Genomic DNA, 19314 nt, shown 5'->3' with positions numbered 1-19314 from the left:
GGTAGCACATGGGCTTGAGTGATTGTTTGAGACCTGTGTTAATGTTCTATAATGCCTGCTACAAGTTAGTAATTATTAGTGAATGTGCATTATACATGGTTCTGGTTAAATTTGTTACAAAAATGTTATTTTCACAGACTGACTTGTAAGCTAGATCAGTGATTATTGCAAAAAATCAGGAACTATTTTTGATAAAATAATTAAATTATTAGTGGCTCTTATGGTTGTGGAAGGCTTATATTTAGCCTAAGTATAACTTCACACGCCCTGAATTAGAGCAATTAAACTGAAACACTGTATCGTTTCCTGACACTGGTTTTATGTAAAATTCCACATTGTCGTCAGTACACTTGAGTCTATGCACCGGGGACATTCAGTCTGTACCTGTCTGATGGTACAGTACATGGATACATGTACAAATATCCATCCGTTGGTGCATGAGACATGCTGACTCATTACTGATTCATAATCATATGAAGTGTAATTAAAAAAGCTATTCCAAATGGAATGAGAGAGCTTTTGAGGCAGGCATTCCCTATGCGGTTTAGATTGTATCTCACCTGTGCCATGTGCACACTGATGTCCTGTCCTGATGCTCAGTAACAGCTGAGGCAGTGGTGTTGCATTAGAGCGGAGGCTCTCTTGGCACCGTGGTCTCATTAGTGCTGATGGTTGTGCGTTCTCTGTCAGGGTCGACAGGAGGATGCGGAGGAGTACCTGGGTTTCACCCTCAACGGACTGCATGAGGAGATGCTGGCTTTGAAAAAGCTCTTCTCCCCTCAGGAAGAGAGTAAGTAGTGCCATGGTCTAAATCTGATGCATGAGGTCTTACAATTATCTATTTACACGTGCTCTCTGCTTATGAACTTAACTGATCTAGTCCATTTTCATTTCACATAATTTCCTTATGTTCTTTGGCCTCACTGCTGAAGCTGGATCTGCTCTATGATTTCCATTGACTGTGGTTCTAAATCAGTTGTCTCTTCTCCTGTCTTGATCAGAAGCCCCCACACCCAACGGCCCAGAGTCCCAGTCAGGTGTGGATGACGATGTTGCTGATAAGGAGGAGGGGAGCGAGGACGAATGGGAGCAAGTGGGCCCCCGAAACAAGACCTCCATTACACGTCAAGCTGACTTTGTCCGCACCCCTATCACTGACATATTCGGAGGGCACATCCGGTAGGGTAACACCGTTGACTTGTGACGTGTCAGGAAACTCACGCACAGTTTCTTTACATGTGAGGTGTTGCTTATAATGGAAACTTAATGTTGTTCATGACGATATAGTCAAGTCAATGTTTTGGTGGACCCAAAGCCTTTACTACTATTTCCTTGGAAGAAAAGTCTGAGGCTTGGAAAGACACCTGGCTTCTCCCACATGAAGCATGAGTGATGGTCAGCCACTGAGTGTTTCTTTTCTCCCTGCCCAGAGCTTATTTTCTTAAAGTCCAGCAGCAGAACTGTGGCACCAGTGGTGTCCTTGCCCTTCTTTTTATTGGCTGTGGCACAGGTGCTTGGTATGACAGGAGAACAGAGAGTATAGTGCCATCTTTATCTGGGCCCCCTTGGGCTGGTTGCCCTGGCACCACCTCTGGGCCCCCAGCTCCAACCTTAGCTGAGGATGCCATCCCAAACAGGCCTGCCACCAGCTGGCTCTGGGCTTTCTCTGCCCCAGAAGCACTCTTCAGAATAACAGCCATTGTGGCCCGGCCTGTGGTCGGTGGCCTGGACAGCCAGGCGTGAGACACACACTCTAGCAAAGAAAGAATCACAAAACAACTTTGAAAGTTTTGGACCTGTGAGGGTGTGCCTGGGCCAAATGACATGCTCTCAGAGGTTCTGATCTGGCACACGCCTGGCCTGACTGGGTTACAGATCACTTCAGAGGATTATTTTTCTCTGAAAAAAGAGAGTAGTTAAAGTAAATGGACATAAGGGCAGACCTTCAGGAAGGTCTTGGTTGAACTATACATACCCACTGAGTTCAGTTACATTCACTTTTTCTGCTACTCAAGTCAGGATAATTGGGTTGGTTGAGGGGAATCATTGGAGCAAGGTTGAAATTATTTTCAAAATTTAAAGAGATTAGCATGACCGCTTCACTCGTATGGCTGTCAGAGGGCTATGAATGTTGGAGTTGTTTTTGCCATTTGAACATTTTGGATCCGTTTCTGCCACTAAGGAGAATTTGAGGAAGGAGAGGAGATGATTCATAAAGGTGTAGTTTGGAGAGACATGTAGAGCGAATCTGTAGTATGACACATACACTTTCCTTCAAAGCTGTGATGCTGTTTTCTGAGGTCAAGATGTAGTTGAGACACTCAAAACCCATTACTGTATGAAGCTTTGTGTAATGTCCTTGTATGCATTGTATTTCATTGTCTGAAGTGGGGTATATTTGACTTTCTGTCCTATGCAGGTCGGTGGTGTACCAGCAGAACTCTAAGGAGTCAGCCACCCTGCAGCCCTTCTTCACCCTGCAGCTGGACATCCAGTCAGAGAAGATCCGCACCGTTCAGGAGGCCCTGGAGACCCTGGTGGCACGGGAGTCAGTTCAGGGCTACACCACTAAAACCAAGCAGGAGGTAAGGGTCTTACACACAGTACACCAATGCTACTACTAAACCATTACAAGGCTTGGATGTGTTTGCATATCAGTGATTCTGATTTCATGCTCAATCGCTTGGTTTTTCCGCCACATGCAATTAGTTGAAGTATGTTGATCCAAACTTGAATGCTGCTTTGAAAACCTCCAATTGATTTCCATTTGTTTTTCTTCTGCAATCCGAAACAAGGATGTGGGCATGTTGGCATTTAAAAGTAAAAAATGTAGTGTTTAGACAATGAGAATATTAGTTACTGTGGTGTCTCGTTTCTTTTAACTGGAGTATTTGGGATGCTCAGCAGCACACTCCAGTACACAAAGCACTCTCCCCTTGATGGGCCCCTTCTAATGGGCTGAAGTAGTCGGACTCTTAACAGATCGTCTTCCCATTGACCTTGTTTCTCTTAATAGACTGAGGACTGTGTTGTGCGTGTGGACTCTAAAGCATTGTTTATGCTTCATGTCCTCTCTGACTGAGCTGCCTGGTGAAAACACAATGTTTTAAAGCCACAGTATAAGAAGACAAATGTGCCTTGCCTGCGTCTTTTGTATGGAAACAAAACTGGTGAGGGCAACATCTGTTGGACAGCTGTGTTGTTTACCAACCTCATCAGCTTTTATTTTACAAGACAGTTGTTACTGTACCTTGATATCATTTTAGAAGTAGCTGGTAGTTGGGGTCACTGTCTGGTTCTGACAGTGAAGGTGTAAAACCCCAGTGATTCACAAGTGACTAGATCAAAGCTCACAGCAGGCTCTTGGTGTAGGCCTGTGTGACAGTGTGTGCTGGTTTTGTTCAGAGTCTAATCCCTGGATAAATTGGGAGATCCTGTACTGGTTAATATTAGCTGTTTGATGTGGTGCCACTGTGTCCAATAGTCCACTGGCTCAGTTTGATCATCTCTCTTGTGTTTGCAGATTGAGATCAGCCGGAGAGTGACCCTAGAGGAGCTCCCGCCAGTGCTGGTGCTCCATCTCAAGAGATTTGTGTTTGAGAAGACTGGAGGCTGTCAGAAACTGATCAAGAACATTGATTACCCTGTAGACCTGGAGATCAGCAAAGGTACATGAATCACTGAAAAGCCTCCACAAACCATTGATTGAAGTCCCCACTTAAAACACATGCCCCAATTATTGAATTAACACTATTGAATGTGTGTGAAGCTCTCTGAACCCTGGGTGAGAAAGGCAATCGTTCATAACACACTTCAGTCAGCATCTGATCATATTCCAGTAAAGACTAGTCTTTCCACAATCTGAGTCCTAGTTAGACACACACAGGTTTAGCTCACTTATCTGACATTGCGTATTTAAACGAGGGTGCCGGCAAAGTGCTGGGAAGTCGTCATCGGCGGCAGGGAGAGATGATTTGTGGGTTGACCTCATACCGTTAAAGGCCTCCTCATTCAGCCCAAACACCCAACCTCACACAACTTTACACCTCATCAGTCCTGTGCTGGCCAGCCAGCCTGCCTATGTTTACTGCTCTGCCCGGTCTACCCTACAAGCCCTGAACCCACAGCACACGGAGGAAATATTTATAGAGGACCCCCCCCCCCCCCAAAATACCATGTCAGGTCAACATGTCATTAATATCTGAGGGAGCCTCTGTTTCCATCTGTCCCATGTAGGATGTTCATGTGGGCTTTCTGTAAGTAATCCTAACGGCACGTCTACCAAATCCCCACAGACAAGGTCCCAGGAGCTTGAGGATATTAGTACTGTAGATTTACAGAATAAGCATCAGAATGTGAAGAGAATCCCTGGTTCGTTCCAATGTAAACTGGGTCCAGCGTGTTGGGTCTCCTGCGGTGTATAAATTCTAAAAAGTAGGCTTTATTTTGGTTTGGCATGAGTGGCAGCCTGCCAGCATTCTGCGTACGATTTACCAAACGCTACGCTGGTGTATTTTTATAGCCACCTTTATTTAGACAGGCTGGCTTTCATGGCACACAGACCCAAATAACTATAATTGATGGTGCACTGAGGGAGTATCTTATACATTTTGTATCTCTCTGTGATCTGGCTGTACTATATTAATATGTCTCTCCTTAGATCTTCTCTCTTCAGGGGTGCGGAGTAAAATATTCAAAGGCCAAAGAACCTACAGGCTCTTTGCAGGTATGTACTATATATACTGATTTATGATCAACTACAGACCTCTCCTTCTACACCCACAGTGTCACACAAATGGTCATAATCATTCAATTATATGCAGTAATAGGGCATTGGCCCTATGCTACAGGCAACAACATATATAGTCAAGCATAAGATGTATTCAAACATTAAGTTCAATAGTTCATAGGATTCTCTTTCGATGTGTTCAGACTCGCACTGGGGTTTCCTTTCATACTCTGTTTACTCCACATGCTATCTCAGTGACTGATAATGTTGAGCTACCTTGGAAGTCTTGCTTCGGCAACTGTGTTTTTGATAAGAAGCAGATTGAACTTCTCCGAGTCATGACTTTGTTCTTGGAAAAATGTTATGTTTTGGACTACTCATTTGACCCTTCACTAAGCCACACCCAATCATTTTCAGCAATCAATGGAAAGCAATAGTTGTCAAGTCCCACTCCTCAGACAAGCTCACACTAAAATCTCATGAATGGCAATGAGGGCTATATCAAAAACTTGAGTTTTCATTATTTAAAAATAATACTAGCAATTAAATGGCTAAATAATAGAATACTACTTGGTACTGTGATTCCTGAAATACAGAGCCTGTTTTATTTTTTTATTTTACCTTTATTTCTAGTTAACCTGGCAAGTCAGTTAAGAACAAATTCTTATTTTCAATGACGGCCTAGGAACAGTGGGTTAACTGCCTGTTCAGGGGCAGAACGACAGATTTGTGCCTTGTCAGCTTGGGGATTTGAACTTGCAACCTTCCAGTTACTAGTCCAACGCTCTAACCACTAGGCTACCCTGCCGCCCCAATTTATCAAATCTGAAATGATACTTTTGTTACATAGGTAGTTCTGTCTATGTAGTTCATAGGTAGTTCTGTCTCATTGACCACCAAACATTGCTCATGCTAGCTAGCTAGCTAGCCAACCACTTAATGTATGTTAGTTAGATAAGTTAGCAATGTTGTGAATCTGCTGTCGCCATCAGGATAAGATTTGAAAGATCTATTTAGCTCCAAAAAGTGTTATAGCTTTGACTGCATGCTGACAGTGAATTCAGAGCCATTTAGTTACACTATAAACATAATTTTACCAGGTTCCTATGAAGAAATTCTAATGACAGTCCACCACAACATAGCCTACCCAAGTTTCCTGACTAGCAAGGTGTAGTCTGTTTCTTTAACGGTAACCAAGGGATGCGGGCGGGGCTTAGCGAAGGGTCAATTTCAGGAAAGGTTGACTCAAACCATGTTTAGAAACTTTTAGTGGGAGCAAAATGCTGTTTCTGCTAATTTCTCTATGCCCTACCAAATTCTAGAGTGTTAACATACCTGTTTAATGTACTGGACAGTATTATGATTTGTCTATGGAGAAAGGTGCATGTGAAGTGTTTTCTAGACTAGAGCATTGCCCCAGACTTTACCACAGCCCTGCCCACCCCTATAACCTCCTCCCTGGCAGGACCAAAGGGAATAAAAGTGAGCCTTCATTAGGGAGCTCTGCCTGCTCAATGAAAACATCTCCACTGTGCTGCTGTCTGGTGTAGGTGTGAGTGGCCAGTGTTCAGTTAACTGTTATTTCCAGCAGCTCATTCAGCATGTAGTTCTCTTGCCCCCTCCTCCTCTCTCTTCACGCCTCACTGACCAGTTTAAACAGAGACAACCTCCACTGTGGATATGGGGGTCCTTTTAATCTCCCTGTAGTTTGGAGGTAAATTGTCTTCAGCCGTTTATTTTCCTTTCAGACCAGAAAAAGTCTTTCCTTACTTGTCAAAAATATGTTAGTAGAGTAACCCCTAGCAACTGTTGCTATAGCGGTGCAGTTAATCTTTTACTGTAAGATCCTGGAGGTAAAAGTTTTGCCTAGTCTCTGACCATCTGGCCCATGGGTCGGAGAAAGTTTTGCCTAGTCTCTGACCATCTGGCCCATGGGACGGAGAAAGTTTTGCCTAGTCTCTGACCATCTGGCCCATGGGACGGAGAAAGTTTTGATGAAAAGGTCTCATGCTACAGTGTGTAATATGATAACATAACAGTATAGTAAATATGTAATATAAGCGCCTTTGGAAACTTCATTCATTCCACTTTAAAATTCTGCCGCCAGTGAAAAGGTGAACCTATGCAATCAAGCACTTAGGGGGAAAGTTGTCTCAACTACACACGGGTATTTCTCGTTTCCCTCCAGTTAAACCAACCATTCAGTTGTGGTTGCACATATCTGTTGTCAGATGAGGGGGTAATGATGTTACTCCTTGCCTATAGTAGCTTATGGTTTCAGTACAAAGAATGAGTTACCGCCTGAATCTAGTTCTGTGTCCAAATCAAACGGATCTAACAAGATTGGCATGTTTACTCAACTTAATTAGTTATTTCTGCCTGGTAATAACTGTCACTGTGGCTTAAATCCGAAGCCCACTTTTAAACGTGGTCTTCATGGTATCGTAGTGTTTCACTTTAAGGGCGTTAAGTCCATTTTGGAACACGTGTTGCCAGCCTGTAAATACGGGCACAGAATGGACAATGTTATTTTCTTTCCACATTCTCCTGCTGTATATACTTAGGTTTTTACATTTGGTCATGATTGATGCATTGCCAAGAATTCTTACGACACTTGATCAGATATGTGAAAGAATTATAATAGAAGTTTGCTTACAACATATTTAATGCCTACATCAATAACACACTGAAATGGTGGCCTCTCTGTAAGGCTAGCAACCCTGGTCTACATGCCTAGGGTGCTCCAGAAAGTTTCTGATATCAGTAGTTAGTTACTGGCTCTGACCTTGTGTAGCCAGAACCAGATACCAGAATTACTTTTTCATTTGGACATTTTAGTCATTTAGCAGACACTCTTATCCAGTTAGTGCATACCTCTTAAGATAACTTGGTGAGACAAACATGTAAGTGCATTTTTCCTCGTTTCAGTCTGATTTCCGCCTCTGAAAAGCTTCCATTTTGTGTGTCCCTGTCGCAGTTGTCTATCACCATGGGAACAGCGCTACAGGCGGCCATTACACCACGGATGTCTTCCACATCGGTCTGAACGGCTGGCTGCGCATTGACGACCAGTCAGTGAAGGTCATCAACCAGTACCAGGTGGTGAAGCAGACTGCCGAGCGCACTGCCTACCTGCTGTACTACCGTCGCGTCGACCTGCTGTAGACACCACACACACACGTTCATGCACACTCAGAGGAACACTCGATTTACACATACACTCCCACTACACACATACACACTCAAGTGCACATACACATGCATACATACAAACTAATGAACAGGAACACTGCCCAACTTCTTGCAAGATTTTCTTCCTCCCCCTCGCCCCTGCTTTTCCAGAGAGCCAGCGTTTCCAACAATGCCTTTTTTCCTTTTATCTTTTTTTGAAAGAATTAGAGGGAAAAAGGACACGTTGTAAAATATTTTCCCTGTGATGGCTTCCTCTTCTCTGTGTGCCACTGCTGTTTTTTTTAATGCTGAGAGGAGAGACTGTTGAATGGACTGAGGGGAGGGGACCTTGAGACTCGCCTCTGAACCTACAGCCTCGTTCAGACTGGGAACAGTTGGTACTTTACCCACAGGACGAACTATCTATCTACAACACCAGGCTGCAGATGTCCGGTTGGGCTGCTGGAGAGAAGTCATCCTTTTTTTTTTGTTAATCTACTTTTTTTTTTCAATCTTTCTTTCTGTTGTTGTTGAAAATGGCATAAAATAATCAGTGTTTTGCCTTTTAGCAAGGGGATTTGTCCTAATGAATTTGCAGCAGTTTAAACACCTGTTGAAATTTTGTCAGAGTGCATCGAAAAAGGCCCAGCACCAGCAAACAGCAAAACATTATCAAATGAGTCTCTTTAACTCCAGAGGCAAGATGCTCTTCATGGCCACCATCTCTTCTTACTTCTCCACCTTCCTCACTTTCCTGATGCTTTTAAATCTAGGTAAAACTTGAGCCATCAAAAAAATAGAAACAATTACAGGAGAAGAGGTGCTGCTACAGTGTGCTGAAACTAAACAGCTTTGTTTGAAAGAACCTTGTGTTTTCTGGGTGTAGAATTAGAAAGAATATCTAAACAATTTTAATGCGCTTTAGGATTTAAATGATTAAAAAAAGAAGCTACTGTGCACGTATAATATATCTGATCAATAACAAGATGTGGATGTGCTAATGCACACTTGCAGATATTTTAAGATTTAAAACTGTAAAAAAAAAAAAAGAAGAAAAAAAAAGACATTGAATCAAGTTGAGTGTCACCTTGTTTGGCTCCCTGAGTGGCTGTTAGTTCTAAGGATTTCTGAGTACTCTAGAGAGATGCCAGTGAAGACTGAGATTCCACCACAAGCACCAGCCCTTGTTCATTTTTTCCCTATCCTTTCCCCCCTCCATCCTTCATTTATCATTTTTTCCTTGTTCTGGTCTAAAGGTTCCATCTATGTATAGGCAGTCTGCCGTTGTAGAGTTACAACAGCCACATGACCCCTTACCCCCCAACTCACCAGAAAAAGGGGGCTGCCTTAGGTTCGCAGTGCAAAGCTTTCTAATCCAAATCTCCACTCAATGTACAAGTCCAACCCAGTGAGTGTGACAACTGTAAGTCAAATGTCTGTAAAGTTTATGGGAATGTACCTGACCTTTGCATTTCCTCTTTTGTGGCTGAGTGCAGTTCCTTTCCAGCGAGAGAGACTGTCCATGTTGAGGGGAAGTGGATCACATCTGCTGCTTGGCTCTAGAAATGAAATCCCCCACAACAAATGCCCACAAAAGGAAATCATGTTTGTTTTTGTTTGAGACCTTGCTTTTGCATCATCATTATTATTCATTGATTGTGTTTTGAGTTTCGCTTAAATTTTATTTTTCATTTGTTCAATAATACCATAATACCGTTTCCCCAGAATTATACTATATGTCATCTAAATTGATATTTGAGCGAAATTTCCCAAGGTAAAGCACAACAATGAATAAATTGGACAAGGTCTTTGCTTGATCATATATAGATTTTTTTTTTCCTTTACGTTTGATCCATAGTTTAATCTTAAGGGACATTTCAAACAAACCAATGTCAGAATCTGTCAGTATTTAATCCTTTACAAAAAGAACATAACTGGTACATTCCTTTGCTGAAGACTTGGTGCATTGTGGTTTACCCTTGTATACTCTATGTCCTTAATGGGCAAAGACCATTTTCTAAAGATCTTTCACATACTGTATACACTTTCTCACATACACACTACGTGTGCACACACACTTGGCCATTAGATAAAGCGAGGTACACAACTGCGAATGGGTCTTTTGGTAAGGCGGCTCTCACACTTTCCAATTTCGGACCACTGGAAGGTTGGGGCAGTGCGAAATCATTTTTCCCACATTGGAATAGCAGAGCATGCATTTTAGATCCAACAGGAAGAGCTTATTTTATCCCATTTCTCACTTTGTAGTTCTCTCACTGATGGTAGCAGAGACTTATTCAATATACCTGTATCCCCTTTTATTTGAAATGACTGGAAACTCTGAGTAATGGAAATAGTTATCTTACCATGTGCAATTTCTGTGTTGCACACTATTGAGTTTGGAGCAGTGTCATTTAAATTGGCCACAATTCCCTTCCCATGAATTAGCGTTGAATATTTTGTCCTGAAAAATGTGTGTTATGTTAATGACTGCAATTTTGTAGTCTAAACCGTGCAGAATTTGGTTCCCACAAGTCATTTGCTTATTACTTATGGGTATGTAAAGTTTTTTTTGTTTTTTTATCTCCAAGTGAAACCAAAGGATACTTCACATTGACCCTGTTGGCTTTCATAATTGCGCTAATGCTTCTGTCTAATTTTGGTTTCACCTCTGCATCAGGTTCTGTTGCCACAGCTCATGATTCATTCAATCGGCATGCCTCAGTCATTCCATATGAGGAAATTGAGCTGATATGTTCAGATCATTATAAAACTCCGTATAAGTGTTAGTTCAATTGTGCTGATGGCTATGTGGTCATATCTGATACTCATTGTGACAATGTTGGTTTGATTTGTTTTTCTTTCCCCCCTGAAAAATGTTTTGAAGAAGATGGTTTGAAACAGACACTAAAGCTTTCAGAAAGCTTTCTGTTGTACACATTTTATCCCTGAGTCTTTTTTATGATTATGGTCAGGATATGTGCTGGCGAATCGCTTCAATGATGTCGTTCTATTTAGTTTGTGCTTCCTAACACGGTTGTCTGCTGAGGGCTTGTGTTGGGATATCAAGCTGAAAACTATATGCTGTCTTTTAATCTCAATCCTCCAGCATTCTACTCTTTTTGTTTATTGTTCAAATAAAAGATTGTGGAAAACCGAAGCAGTTTGTTAATGGTGTAGTCAGAAGACTGCTTAGCTTTCTTCTAGTACTCCTAACATCTGTAGTCTCTACACACCTTCAACTGCCCTAGTACAGACAATGTCACAATAACAGCCTGGTCTCATAGACTGGACATAACATAGTAAATATGAATCCAAGACACTCAAATTAGTATGGTATGGTCTAGAGGTAGACCGATTATGATTTTTCAACGCCGAAACTGATTATTGGAGGACCCCAAAAAAAAGCGGACACAATTTTAAAAAAATATATATATTTGTAATAATGACAATTACAACAATACGGAAGGAACACTTTTTATTTATTTTTTAGCTTAATATAATACATCAATCAATTTAGTCTCAAATAAATAATGAAACCTGTTCAATTTGGAACAAATAATGCAATTACTATCTTCTGTTGGAGAAGATAGTAAAAGTGCAATATTTGCCGTGTTAGCTTTTTTTATACAAGTTCCTTGCTCAGAACTTGAGAACATGAAAGCTGATGGTTCCTTAACATGAGTCTTCAATATTCCCGGGTAAGAAGTTTTCGGTTGCAGTTATTGTAGGAATTCTAGGACTTTTCTCTCCACACCATTTGTATTTCATATACCTTTGACTATTGGATGTTCTTTTTGGCACTATAGTATTGTCAGACTAATCTCGGGAGTTGATAGGCTTGAAGTCATAAACCGCGCAATGCTTGAAGCACAGCGAAGAGCTGGCAAATGCAGGAAAGTGCTGTTTGAATGAATATTTACGAGCCTGCTGCTGCCTACCACAGCTCAGTCAGACTGCTCTATCAAATCATAGACTTAATTATAATACACTGCTCAAAAAAATAAAGGGAACACTTAAACAACACAATGTAACTCCAAGTCAAACACACTTCTGTGAAATCATACTGTCCACTTAGGAAGCAACACTGATTGACAAATGTCACATGCTGTTGTGCAAATGGAATAGACAACAGGTGGAAATTATAGGCAATTAGCAAGACACCCCCAATAAAGGAGTGGTTCTGCAGGTGATAACCACAGACCACTTCTCAGTTCCTATGCTTCCTGGCTGATGTTTTGGTCACTCTTGAATTCTGGCGGTGCTTTCACTCTAGTGGTAGCATGAGACGGAGTCTACAACCCACACAAGTGGCTCAGGTAGTGCAGCTCATCCAGGATGGCACATCAATGCGAGCTGTGGCAAGAAGGTTTGCTGTGTCTGTCAGTGTAGTGTCCAGGCAATGGAGGCGCTACCAGGAGACAGGCCAGTACATCAGGAGACGTGGAGGAGGCCGTAGGAGGGCAACAACCCAGCAGCAGGACCGCTACCTCCGCCTTTGTGCAAGGAGGAGCAGGAGCAGCACTGCCAGAGCCCTGCAAAATGACCTCCAGCAGGCCACAAATGTGCATGTGTCTGCTCAAACGGTCAGACACAGTCTTCATGAGGGTGGTATTAGGGCCCGACATCCACAGGTGGGGGTTGTGCTTACAGCCCAACACCGTGCAGGACGTTTTTCATTTGCCAGAGAACACCAAGAGTGGCAAATTCGCCACTGGCGCCCTGTGCTCTTCACAGATGAAAGCAGGTTCACACTGAGCACATGTGACGGTCTGGAGACGCCGTGGAGAACGTTCTGCTGCCTGCAACATCCTCCAGCATGACCGGTTTGGTGGTGGGTCAGTCATGGTGTGGGGTGGCATTTCTTTGGGGGGCCGCACAGCCCTCCATGTGCTCGCCAGAGGTAGCCTGACTGCCATTAGGTACCGAGATGAGATCCTCAGACCCCTTGTGAGACCATATGCTGGTGCGGTTGGCCCTGGGTTCCTCCTAATGCAAGACAATGCTAGACCTCATGTGGCTGGAGTGTGTCAGCAGTTCCTGCAAGAGGAAGGCATTGATGCTATGGGCTGGCCCGCCCGTTCCCCAGACCTGAATCCAATTTAGCACATCTGGGACATCATGTCTCGCTCCATCCACCAATGCCACGTGGCACCACAGACTGTCCAGGAGTTGGCGGATGCTTTAGTCCAGGTCTGGGAGGAGATCCCTCAGGAGACCATCTGCCACCTCATCAGGAGCATGCCCAGGCGTTGTAGGGAGGTCATACAGGCACGTGGAGGCCACACACACTACTGAGCCTCATTTTGACTTGTTTTAAGGACATTACATCAAAGTTGGATCAGCCTGTAGTGTGGTTTTCTACTTTAATTTTGAGTGTGACTCCAAATCCAGACCTCCATGGGTTGATCAATTTGATTTCCATTTATCATTTTTGTGTGATTTTGTTGTCAGCACATTCAACTGTGTAAAGAAAAAAGTATTTAATAAGAATATTTCATTCATTCAGATCTAGGATGTGTTATTTTAGTGTTCCCTTTATTTTTTTGAGCAGTGTATAACACAGAAATTCGAGCCTTAGGTCATTAATATGGTCAAATCCGGAAAATATTTTGAAAACAAAACTTTTTCTTTCAGTGAAATACGAAACAATTCCGTATTTTATCTAACAGGTGGCATCCCTAAGTCTAAATATTGCTGTTACATTGCACAACCTTCAATGTTATGTCATGATTATGTACAATTCTGGCAAATGAATTATGGTCTTTGTTAGGAAGAAATGGTCTTCACACAGTTCGCAGCGAGCCAGGCTGCCCAAACTGATGCATATACCCTGACTGCTTGCACAGAACGCAAGAGAAGTGACAATTTCCCTAGTTAAACTAAATTCATGTTAGCAGGCAATATTAACTAAATATGCAGGTTTGTGTATTGATTTTAAGAAAGGCATTGACGTTTATGGTTAAGTACACATTGGTGCAACGACAGCGATTTAAAAAAATTTATAAAATGTTTTGCCAATGTGCTTGGAAAATCCATCACCCGTTTGGCAAAGTAGGCTGTAAATCGATGATAAATAAACAGGCACCGCATCGATTATATGCAACGCAGGATAAACTAGTAATATCATCAACCATGTGTAGTTAACTAGTGATTATGTTAAGATTGTTTTTTATAAGATAAGTTTAATGCTAGCTAGCAACTTACCTTGACTTCTTGCTGCACTCTCGTAACAGGTAGTCAGCCCGCCACGCAGTCTCCTCGTGGAGTGCAATGTAATCGGTGTCCAAAAATCCCGATTACCGATTGTTGTGAAAACTTGAAATCGGGCCTAATTAATCGGCCATTCCGATTAATCGTCGACCTCTAGTATTGTTACGTAAGAGAGATGGTTACTTAAGGCAAAAACGAAAGTAGGGTGGTTGGTCGGCGTGGATAGGTGGGGCGTATAACGCATACGTCAAGTAACCCAAAGGTTGCGAGTTTGAATCTCATCATGCCATTTTAGCAAATTAACAAGTTTTCAACTACTTACTACTTAGCATGTTAGCTAACCCTAACCTTAACCCTTTTAGCTAACCTTAACCCTTTAACATAACTTCTTAACTTAACCCCTAGTCTAGCTAACGTTAGCCTCCTAGATAGAATTCGTTACACATCATCAAATGCCTAGCATATTGTACATTTTGCAAATACATAACATGTTTAATACGAATTGTAATTCTTAACATATGATACGAAATGGGTGATGAACATCCACAAATTAATATGTACCATACGAAACTTAACATATTAAACTAAATTGATTGTCTCGGATTCACATACAGAATAATACGAAGTGCTTTGAGAACAGGTTGACATACATGAAATGAAGTAGAAACCAACCCTCACTGTATATATTGCATGTATTGTAGCCATTCTATTAATAATCACCTGTATTGTAGCCTACCGATATCTAGAAATAACCACCCATGGTCTCATTCCTCATTTAGTTTTCACCTACAGTATATGATGTGCAGTATTTACAGTATGCTGTAGCTGTTCTCCCCCTGACCAGGACTGTGGTCAAGCTGGCTGCCTCTGTGTCCTGACTACAGTCTGTTTCAGGGACGTGAGCTTGCTTCTGTTTGGTTTATACAAGCAGGCCCATCATTTCAGATTTTGCCCCCTCTGTTTTTCTTGCTATAATTTGGCCTTTTGCAGGGTGCAGGTTTTGCTCTCAGACTTGAACATGTAATTAAGTGTGGTATTTTTCTTGTTAATGTCACTGCACAGCTAAAGATCATCTTTATAGGGGGGGGGGGGATTGCAGCCCTGGGCACCCAGTGATGGACCACCTATATACTCAGAAGTGTCTCTTTCAGCCACACAGAGAAAATTATAGGATGTAAGGGAGCTTGTTTTATCTCTTCCATTTTTATGGCATGAGTGGATGTTTATAGCCGGAACACACATTTTTTAAAAGTCAGTCATTTGTAATGGGCATGTTGCTGTGCAAACCCTGGCATGAATGTACACTTAAAACAGGGGCTACTACATGTAGGCAGGGGTTGTAAAGTAATGTTTCAACCTTCTAGGAGATACTTTAACATTACCTGTGACGATTTAAAACTAGCACCATTGCCTGTGCCACAGAGGTTTGACGCGTCAGGGAGAGATGGTCTAGTGAGGGATGGCTGAATCAGAAGTGCTTAGAACATTGAGTGAACATGAAGTTCAGAACTCTCCTATATGGGGGCTGAGTGCAAATTCCCCCATTCTTTATGAAGGATGGAGAGATGTAGTGCAGGAGAGAAATTAAATCTACCCATAGAAAAAATGTGTGTGGTTACATACATCCATATCAACACCATAGCCTCCCCAAACCTGTCCCCTAACCACCTCAGTCCTTATTTTCAGACTCATTTGTCTTGGCTCCAGAAAACTATGCAATTTGAGACAACCATGTCCTGTCTGTAGTAACCAGTGAACTCGTAGGGGGAATCACATAGTTTTAAAGTTTCTCTTCTGAATTGCATACACAATTCAGTCATTTGCGTTTGAATGGTAATGAGCAGTAACGGTTACTTTCGCCCCCCTCCACTGTGTGTTGCACAGGACTATCCTGATCCAGTCAAACAAACTGTAGACCTTGAGACTGGAATCCCAGGCATGCACTCCCTTCTCTGGTGCTGTGATGGTCCCTGTGCCCTCCAGCTACGCAGACCTCTCCCTATAGCCCCCTTGGCTCCTCACTCCAATGGCTGAGCCCCAAGAGACTTGCCACTTTGCCCTCTGTGATACTCCCACCCTCTTGTTCACCATCAAGTCCCATATGCTGCAGTCCTACATTTCCCAGCCTAAACTATCATGGATGTCTTATTTCCTATCTACTGTATGTGGAGCATCTTTCATGTTCTTTTAGAACAGCCCATATTCACCCAGTCTCATTTGGTTCAGTCACACTGTGTACCCCATTACCCCCCCATTCACCCCCTCCCTCCCCCTCTGGCTACATTTCTCCCTCACCATCTCAGTGCCCCCTGTTCAGAGATTCCACAGTGCCCCCCTTAGTCGCTAGGGAAACAAACCCATGGCGACCGGGATTCGAAGGATCCCCCCCCCCTCGCCAATAAACTCCAGAGCAGGGGTATGAGCAGAGCAGAAGGGTGTTCTGAAATACTGCTGAGGTAAATGTGAACCCCCCCTGTGCTTCTCAGTGTAGCGTGGCACCTGGACAAAGGCCCATTCAGTCAAGGTCATGGTTGGCATCCTGTTACCTGAGTTTTATGAAACGCTGGAGATTTCCAGATCCATGGTGGATTGCATGATAATGAAGAGCAGTGCTCGAACTGACACAGATGGGAGGATGTTTGAGTCACCTTTCTCATTTGGCTTTGAACCCCCAGATACAGTCTAGGATGTGAATAATCCCCACTCAAATTAAATCTGTAAGGACTCAATTCTATCTGAAGTTTGATTCTGAAAGTGATCCTCTTCCTCAGTCCACATCTCTTCCTACAGGTCTCAGGGAATAGTGCCCTCTGGTGGACATAAATCACACAACCATCAAGCCTGTGGAGATTGTTTGAATGTTCAATGTCAATTATTCAGTATACCGGTAACAGGTTTAGACTTTGCCTTCTTTTCATGGCACCATTCATTGTGGTGAAAAGAACCCTCTGGCTGTTCTGCCTCTCATAACATGTGAGCCTATTCTCAGGACTAGAAACTATATTAGTTTTCCACAATTGTTTGCGCATGTTTGCTGAATCTTTGGACCAATTTCCCAAAACTCTAAACACAAAACCACAAACACAAAGTTCAAAACTTTACAAATCTCGAGCAAAAGCAGACACTGCAATCAAACTGTTTCACCTCTTTCCAAAATGTTTTTTTAGCATCAAAATGACGTGCGTCATGAATAGATCTGTCTACTAACCAACACACTGAGGTGCTCAACACAAACACTGCTATGAATATCCCATCAGTAGGTTTATGCCTTTTGCATTGTTGCATTAATGTATACCTCTGAAATATACATAAATGGGCCGAGACAAATGCCATACAGTAACAAAAACTTCGTCATTTATTTCCAAAATGCAGTATTTTTTTGAATACTTTTTTTGTATCTAACACTTTCCAGACCCAACAGGAGAAAACCAGGAAAAACATTCAGTAAGAATGGGTTTTCTGTACAAAAATGTAAAATGAAAGTGGATCATTGTTTCAAAACTCAAAATAAAAAACTACAAAAACATGCAAAATGTAAGAAAAAATACATTAGGCTCCATCCTGCCTCCTGTTTTGGTCTGGCTCACAGCACCTCATCTACATCGCAAGCGATGTTCTCCCTGGCTAAACAGAGGGGAAAGAATATTCTGGAGTGACGGATCCAGCCGCCGAAAGCCCCCATATCAACTTCACCACATGCCTCCTCCATTGCCTGGACAAGAGGCATGTGTGCGAGGGGATGGTGGTCATACACCTTCCATCGCCATGCCGGAAAAAAATATTCATTTGGGTTTAGCAATGGGGAATATGGTGGGAGGCAAAGAACAATAAATTGTGGGAGGTCGATGAACCAGTTGGGGACCAGAGCAGCCCGGTGGAAACTCACGTTGTCCCAGATGACAGCATACCTGAGCTGCTCTGGTCCACCCCTCTGCTCGGCTGGAATGAGGATGCTGTGTAGTGTGTCCAGGAATGTGAAGAGAAGGGCGGTGTTGTAAAGGATCAAGGTTGGCATGGTGATGGAGGATGCCTTGCTGGCTAACGGCTGAGCACGTGGTGATATTTCCTCCATGCTGTCCCGGGACAGTCACGGTGCCCAATAATGTTCTGTCCCCTTCTTTTGGCTAGGTTGATGCCAGCCTCATCAATGTAAATATAAACGCGCTGAATTGCAGCGGCATCCAGCTCCACGTCTCTGAAACAGACAATACAATATGTGACATAGACCAAGAGCAGTCAATATGGTGAGGCACAATACACTGGATTACAGTACTGTAATGTGTCTATACAGTGCTGATATGATAGTAAATTCACAGTATAGTACTTACTTATTCATAGCGCTGTTCTTTAACCCTCTCTGAGTTTCGCTCAAATGGCACCCTGTAGACCTGTTTCATCCGGATTCGGTTGTGCTGTAATACACGGTCCAATGTAGACAAGCCCACCTGGTGAATGTTATTGAATATTGTGTTGTCTGCAATTATGTGGTTCTGGGTTTATTGTAGTCTAATGGTATTGTTTGCCACCACCATGTTCACAATAACGGTCTCTTGTTCTAGCGCGAACAGCCAATGTCTTCCACTATAGTTGTCTCTCAGTTCTGCGGAAGATCCACAAATATGATATGATTTGTTACAGTAAGCAAAAATAAACTATTTTCTTAGGCCTACTGATATGTTGGACTGCAGTATACTACAGTATACATACATAAAGAGCATAGTGTAGATGGTAGGTAACTTACTGGTTCTCATTTCTGAATGTATGGATCATAGATGCAACGTAGTGGCTCAGGTTGGGCGGAACTCTCTGTCCAGCCTCCCTCATACTCAATCCATGGTTGAGCACATGGTCAACCAATGTGGCCCTGATCTCATCTGAGACAACTGTCCTTCCTTGCCTTCCTCATCCTCCTCTTCCTCTCACTCCTTCACCTCTAGCTCTTGTTTCATCGTTGACTTCCATTTTCCTCAAACAGGAGAGCTCATCTGTGGCCTTTTATAGTGATAAAGCTCTGATTTCTAAGTGAACAATTCAGCAACTAGTGTTTACACATGTGAGGAGTGGGTGTTGCCAATTGGTGTGTAGAGCTTGGCATTGTTTTCCAAAGGGACTAAAGAGATTTTGATTTTGAATGTTGTGCCTAATGTAGAGAACTGTATGTAGTGTTTTGCAAAAAGTGTGATATAGAATTGAAAACTGAG

General features: G+C 42.6%; 1 protein-coding gene across 2 annotated transcripts in view; it reads left to right on the top strand.

Annotated features, from left to right (window-relative positions):
* Positions 1–11060, top strand: part of LOC109895389 (ubiquitin carboxyl-terminal hydrolase 10) — a 30931-nt gene extending 19871 nt beyond the window's left edge. For both annotated transcript variants that reach the window (XM_020489044.2, XM_020489046.2), the window contains 6 exons: positions 691–790; positions 1002–1179; positions 2420–2585; positions 3524–3668; positions 4661–4726; positions 7707–11060. In XM_020489044.2, coding sequence (XP_020344633.1) covers positions 691–790; positions 1002–1179; positions 2420–2585; positions 3524–3668; positions 4661–4726; positions 7707–7894 — 843 coding nt within the window. In that variant the 3' untranslated portion in view covers positions 7895–11060. The remainder of the gene's footprint in view (positions 1–690; positions 791–1001; positions 1180–2419; positions 2586–3523; positions 3669–4660; positions 4727–7706) is intronic.
* The last annotated feature ends 8254 nt before the right edge of the window (positions 11061–19314 follow it).

This window comes from Oncorhynchus kisutch, linkage group LG8 (assembly GCF_002021735.2).
Source record: "Oncorhynchus kisutch isolate 150728-3 linkage group LG8, Okis_V2, whole genome shotgun sequence".
Lineage (NCBI taxonomy): Eukaryota > Metazoa > Chordata > Actinopteri > Salmoniformes > Salmonidae > Oncorhynchus > Oncorhynchus kisutch.
This window is presented reverse-complemented; position numbering and strand designations above follow the sequence as displayed.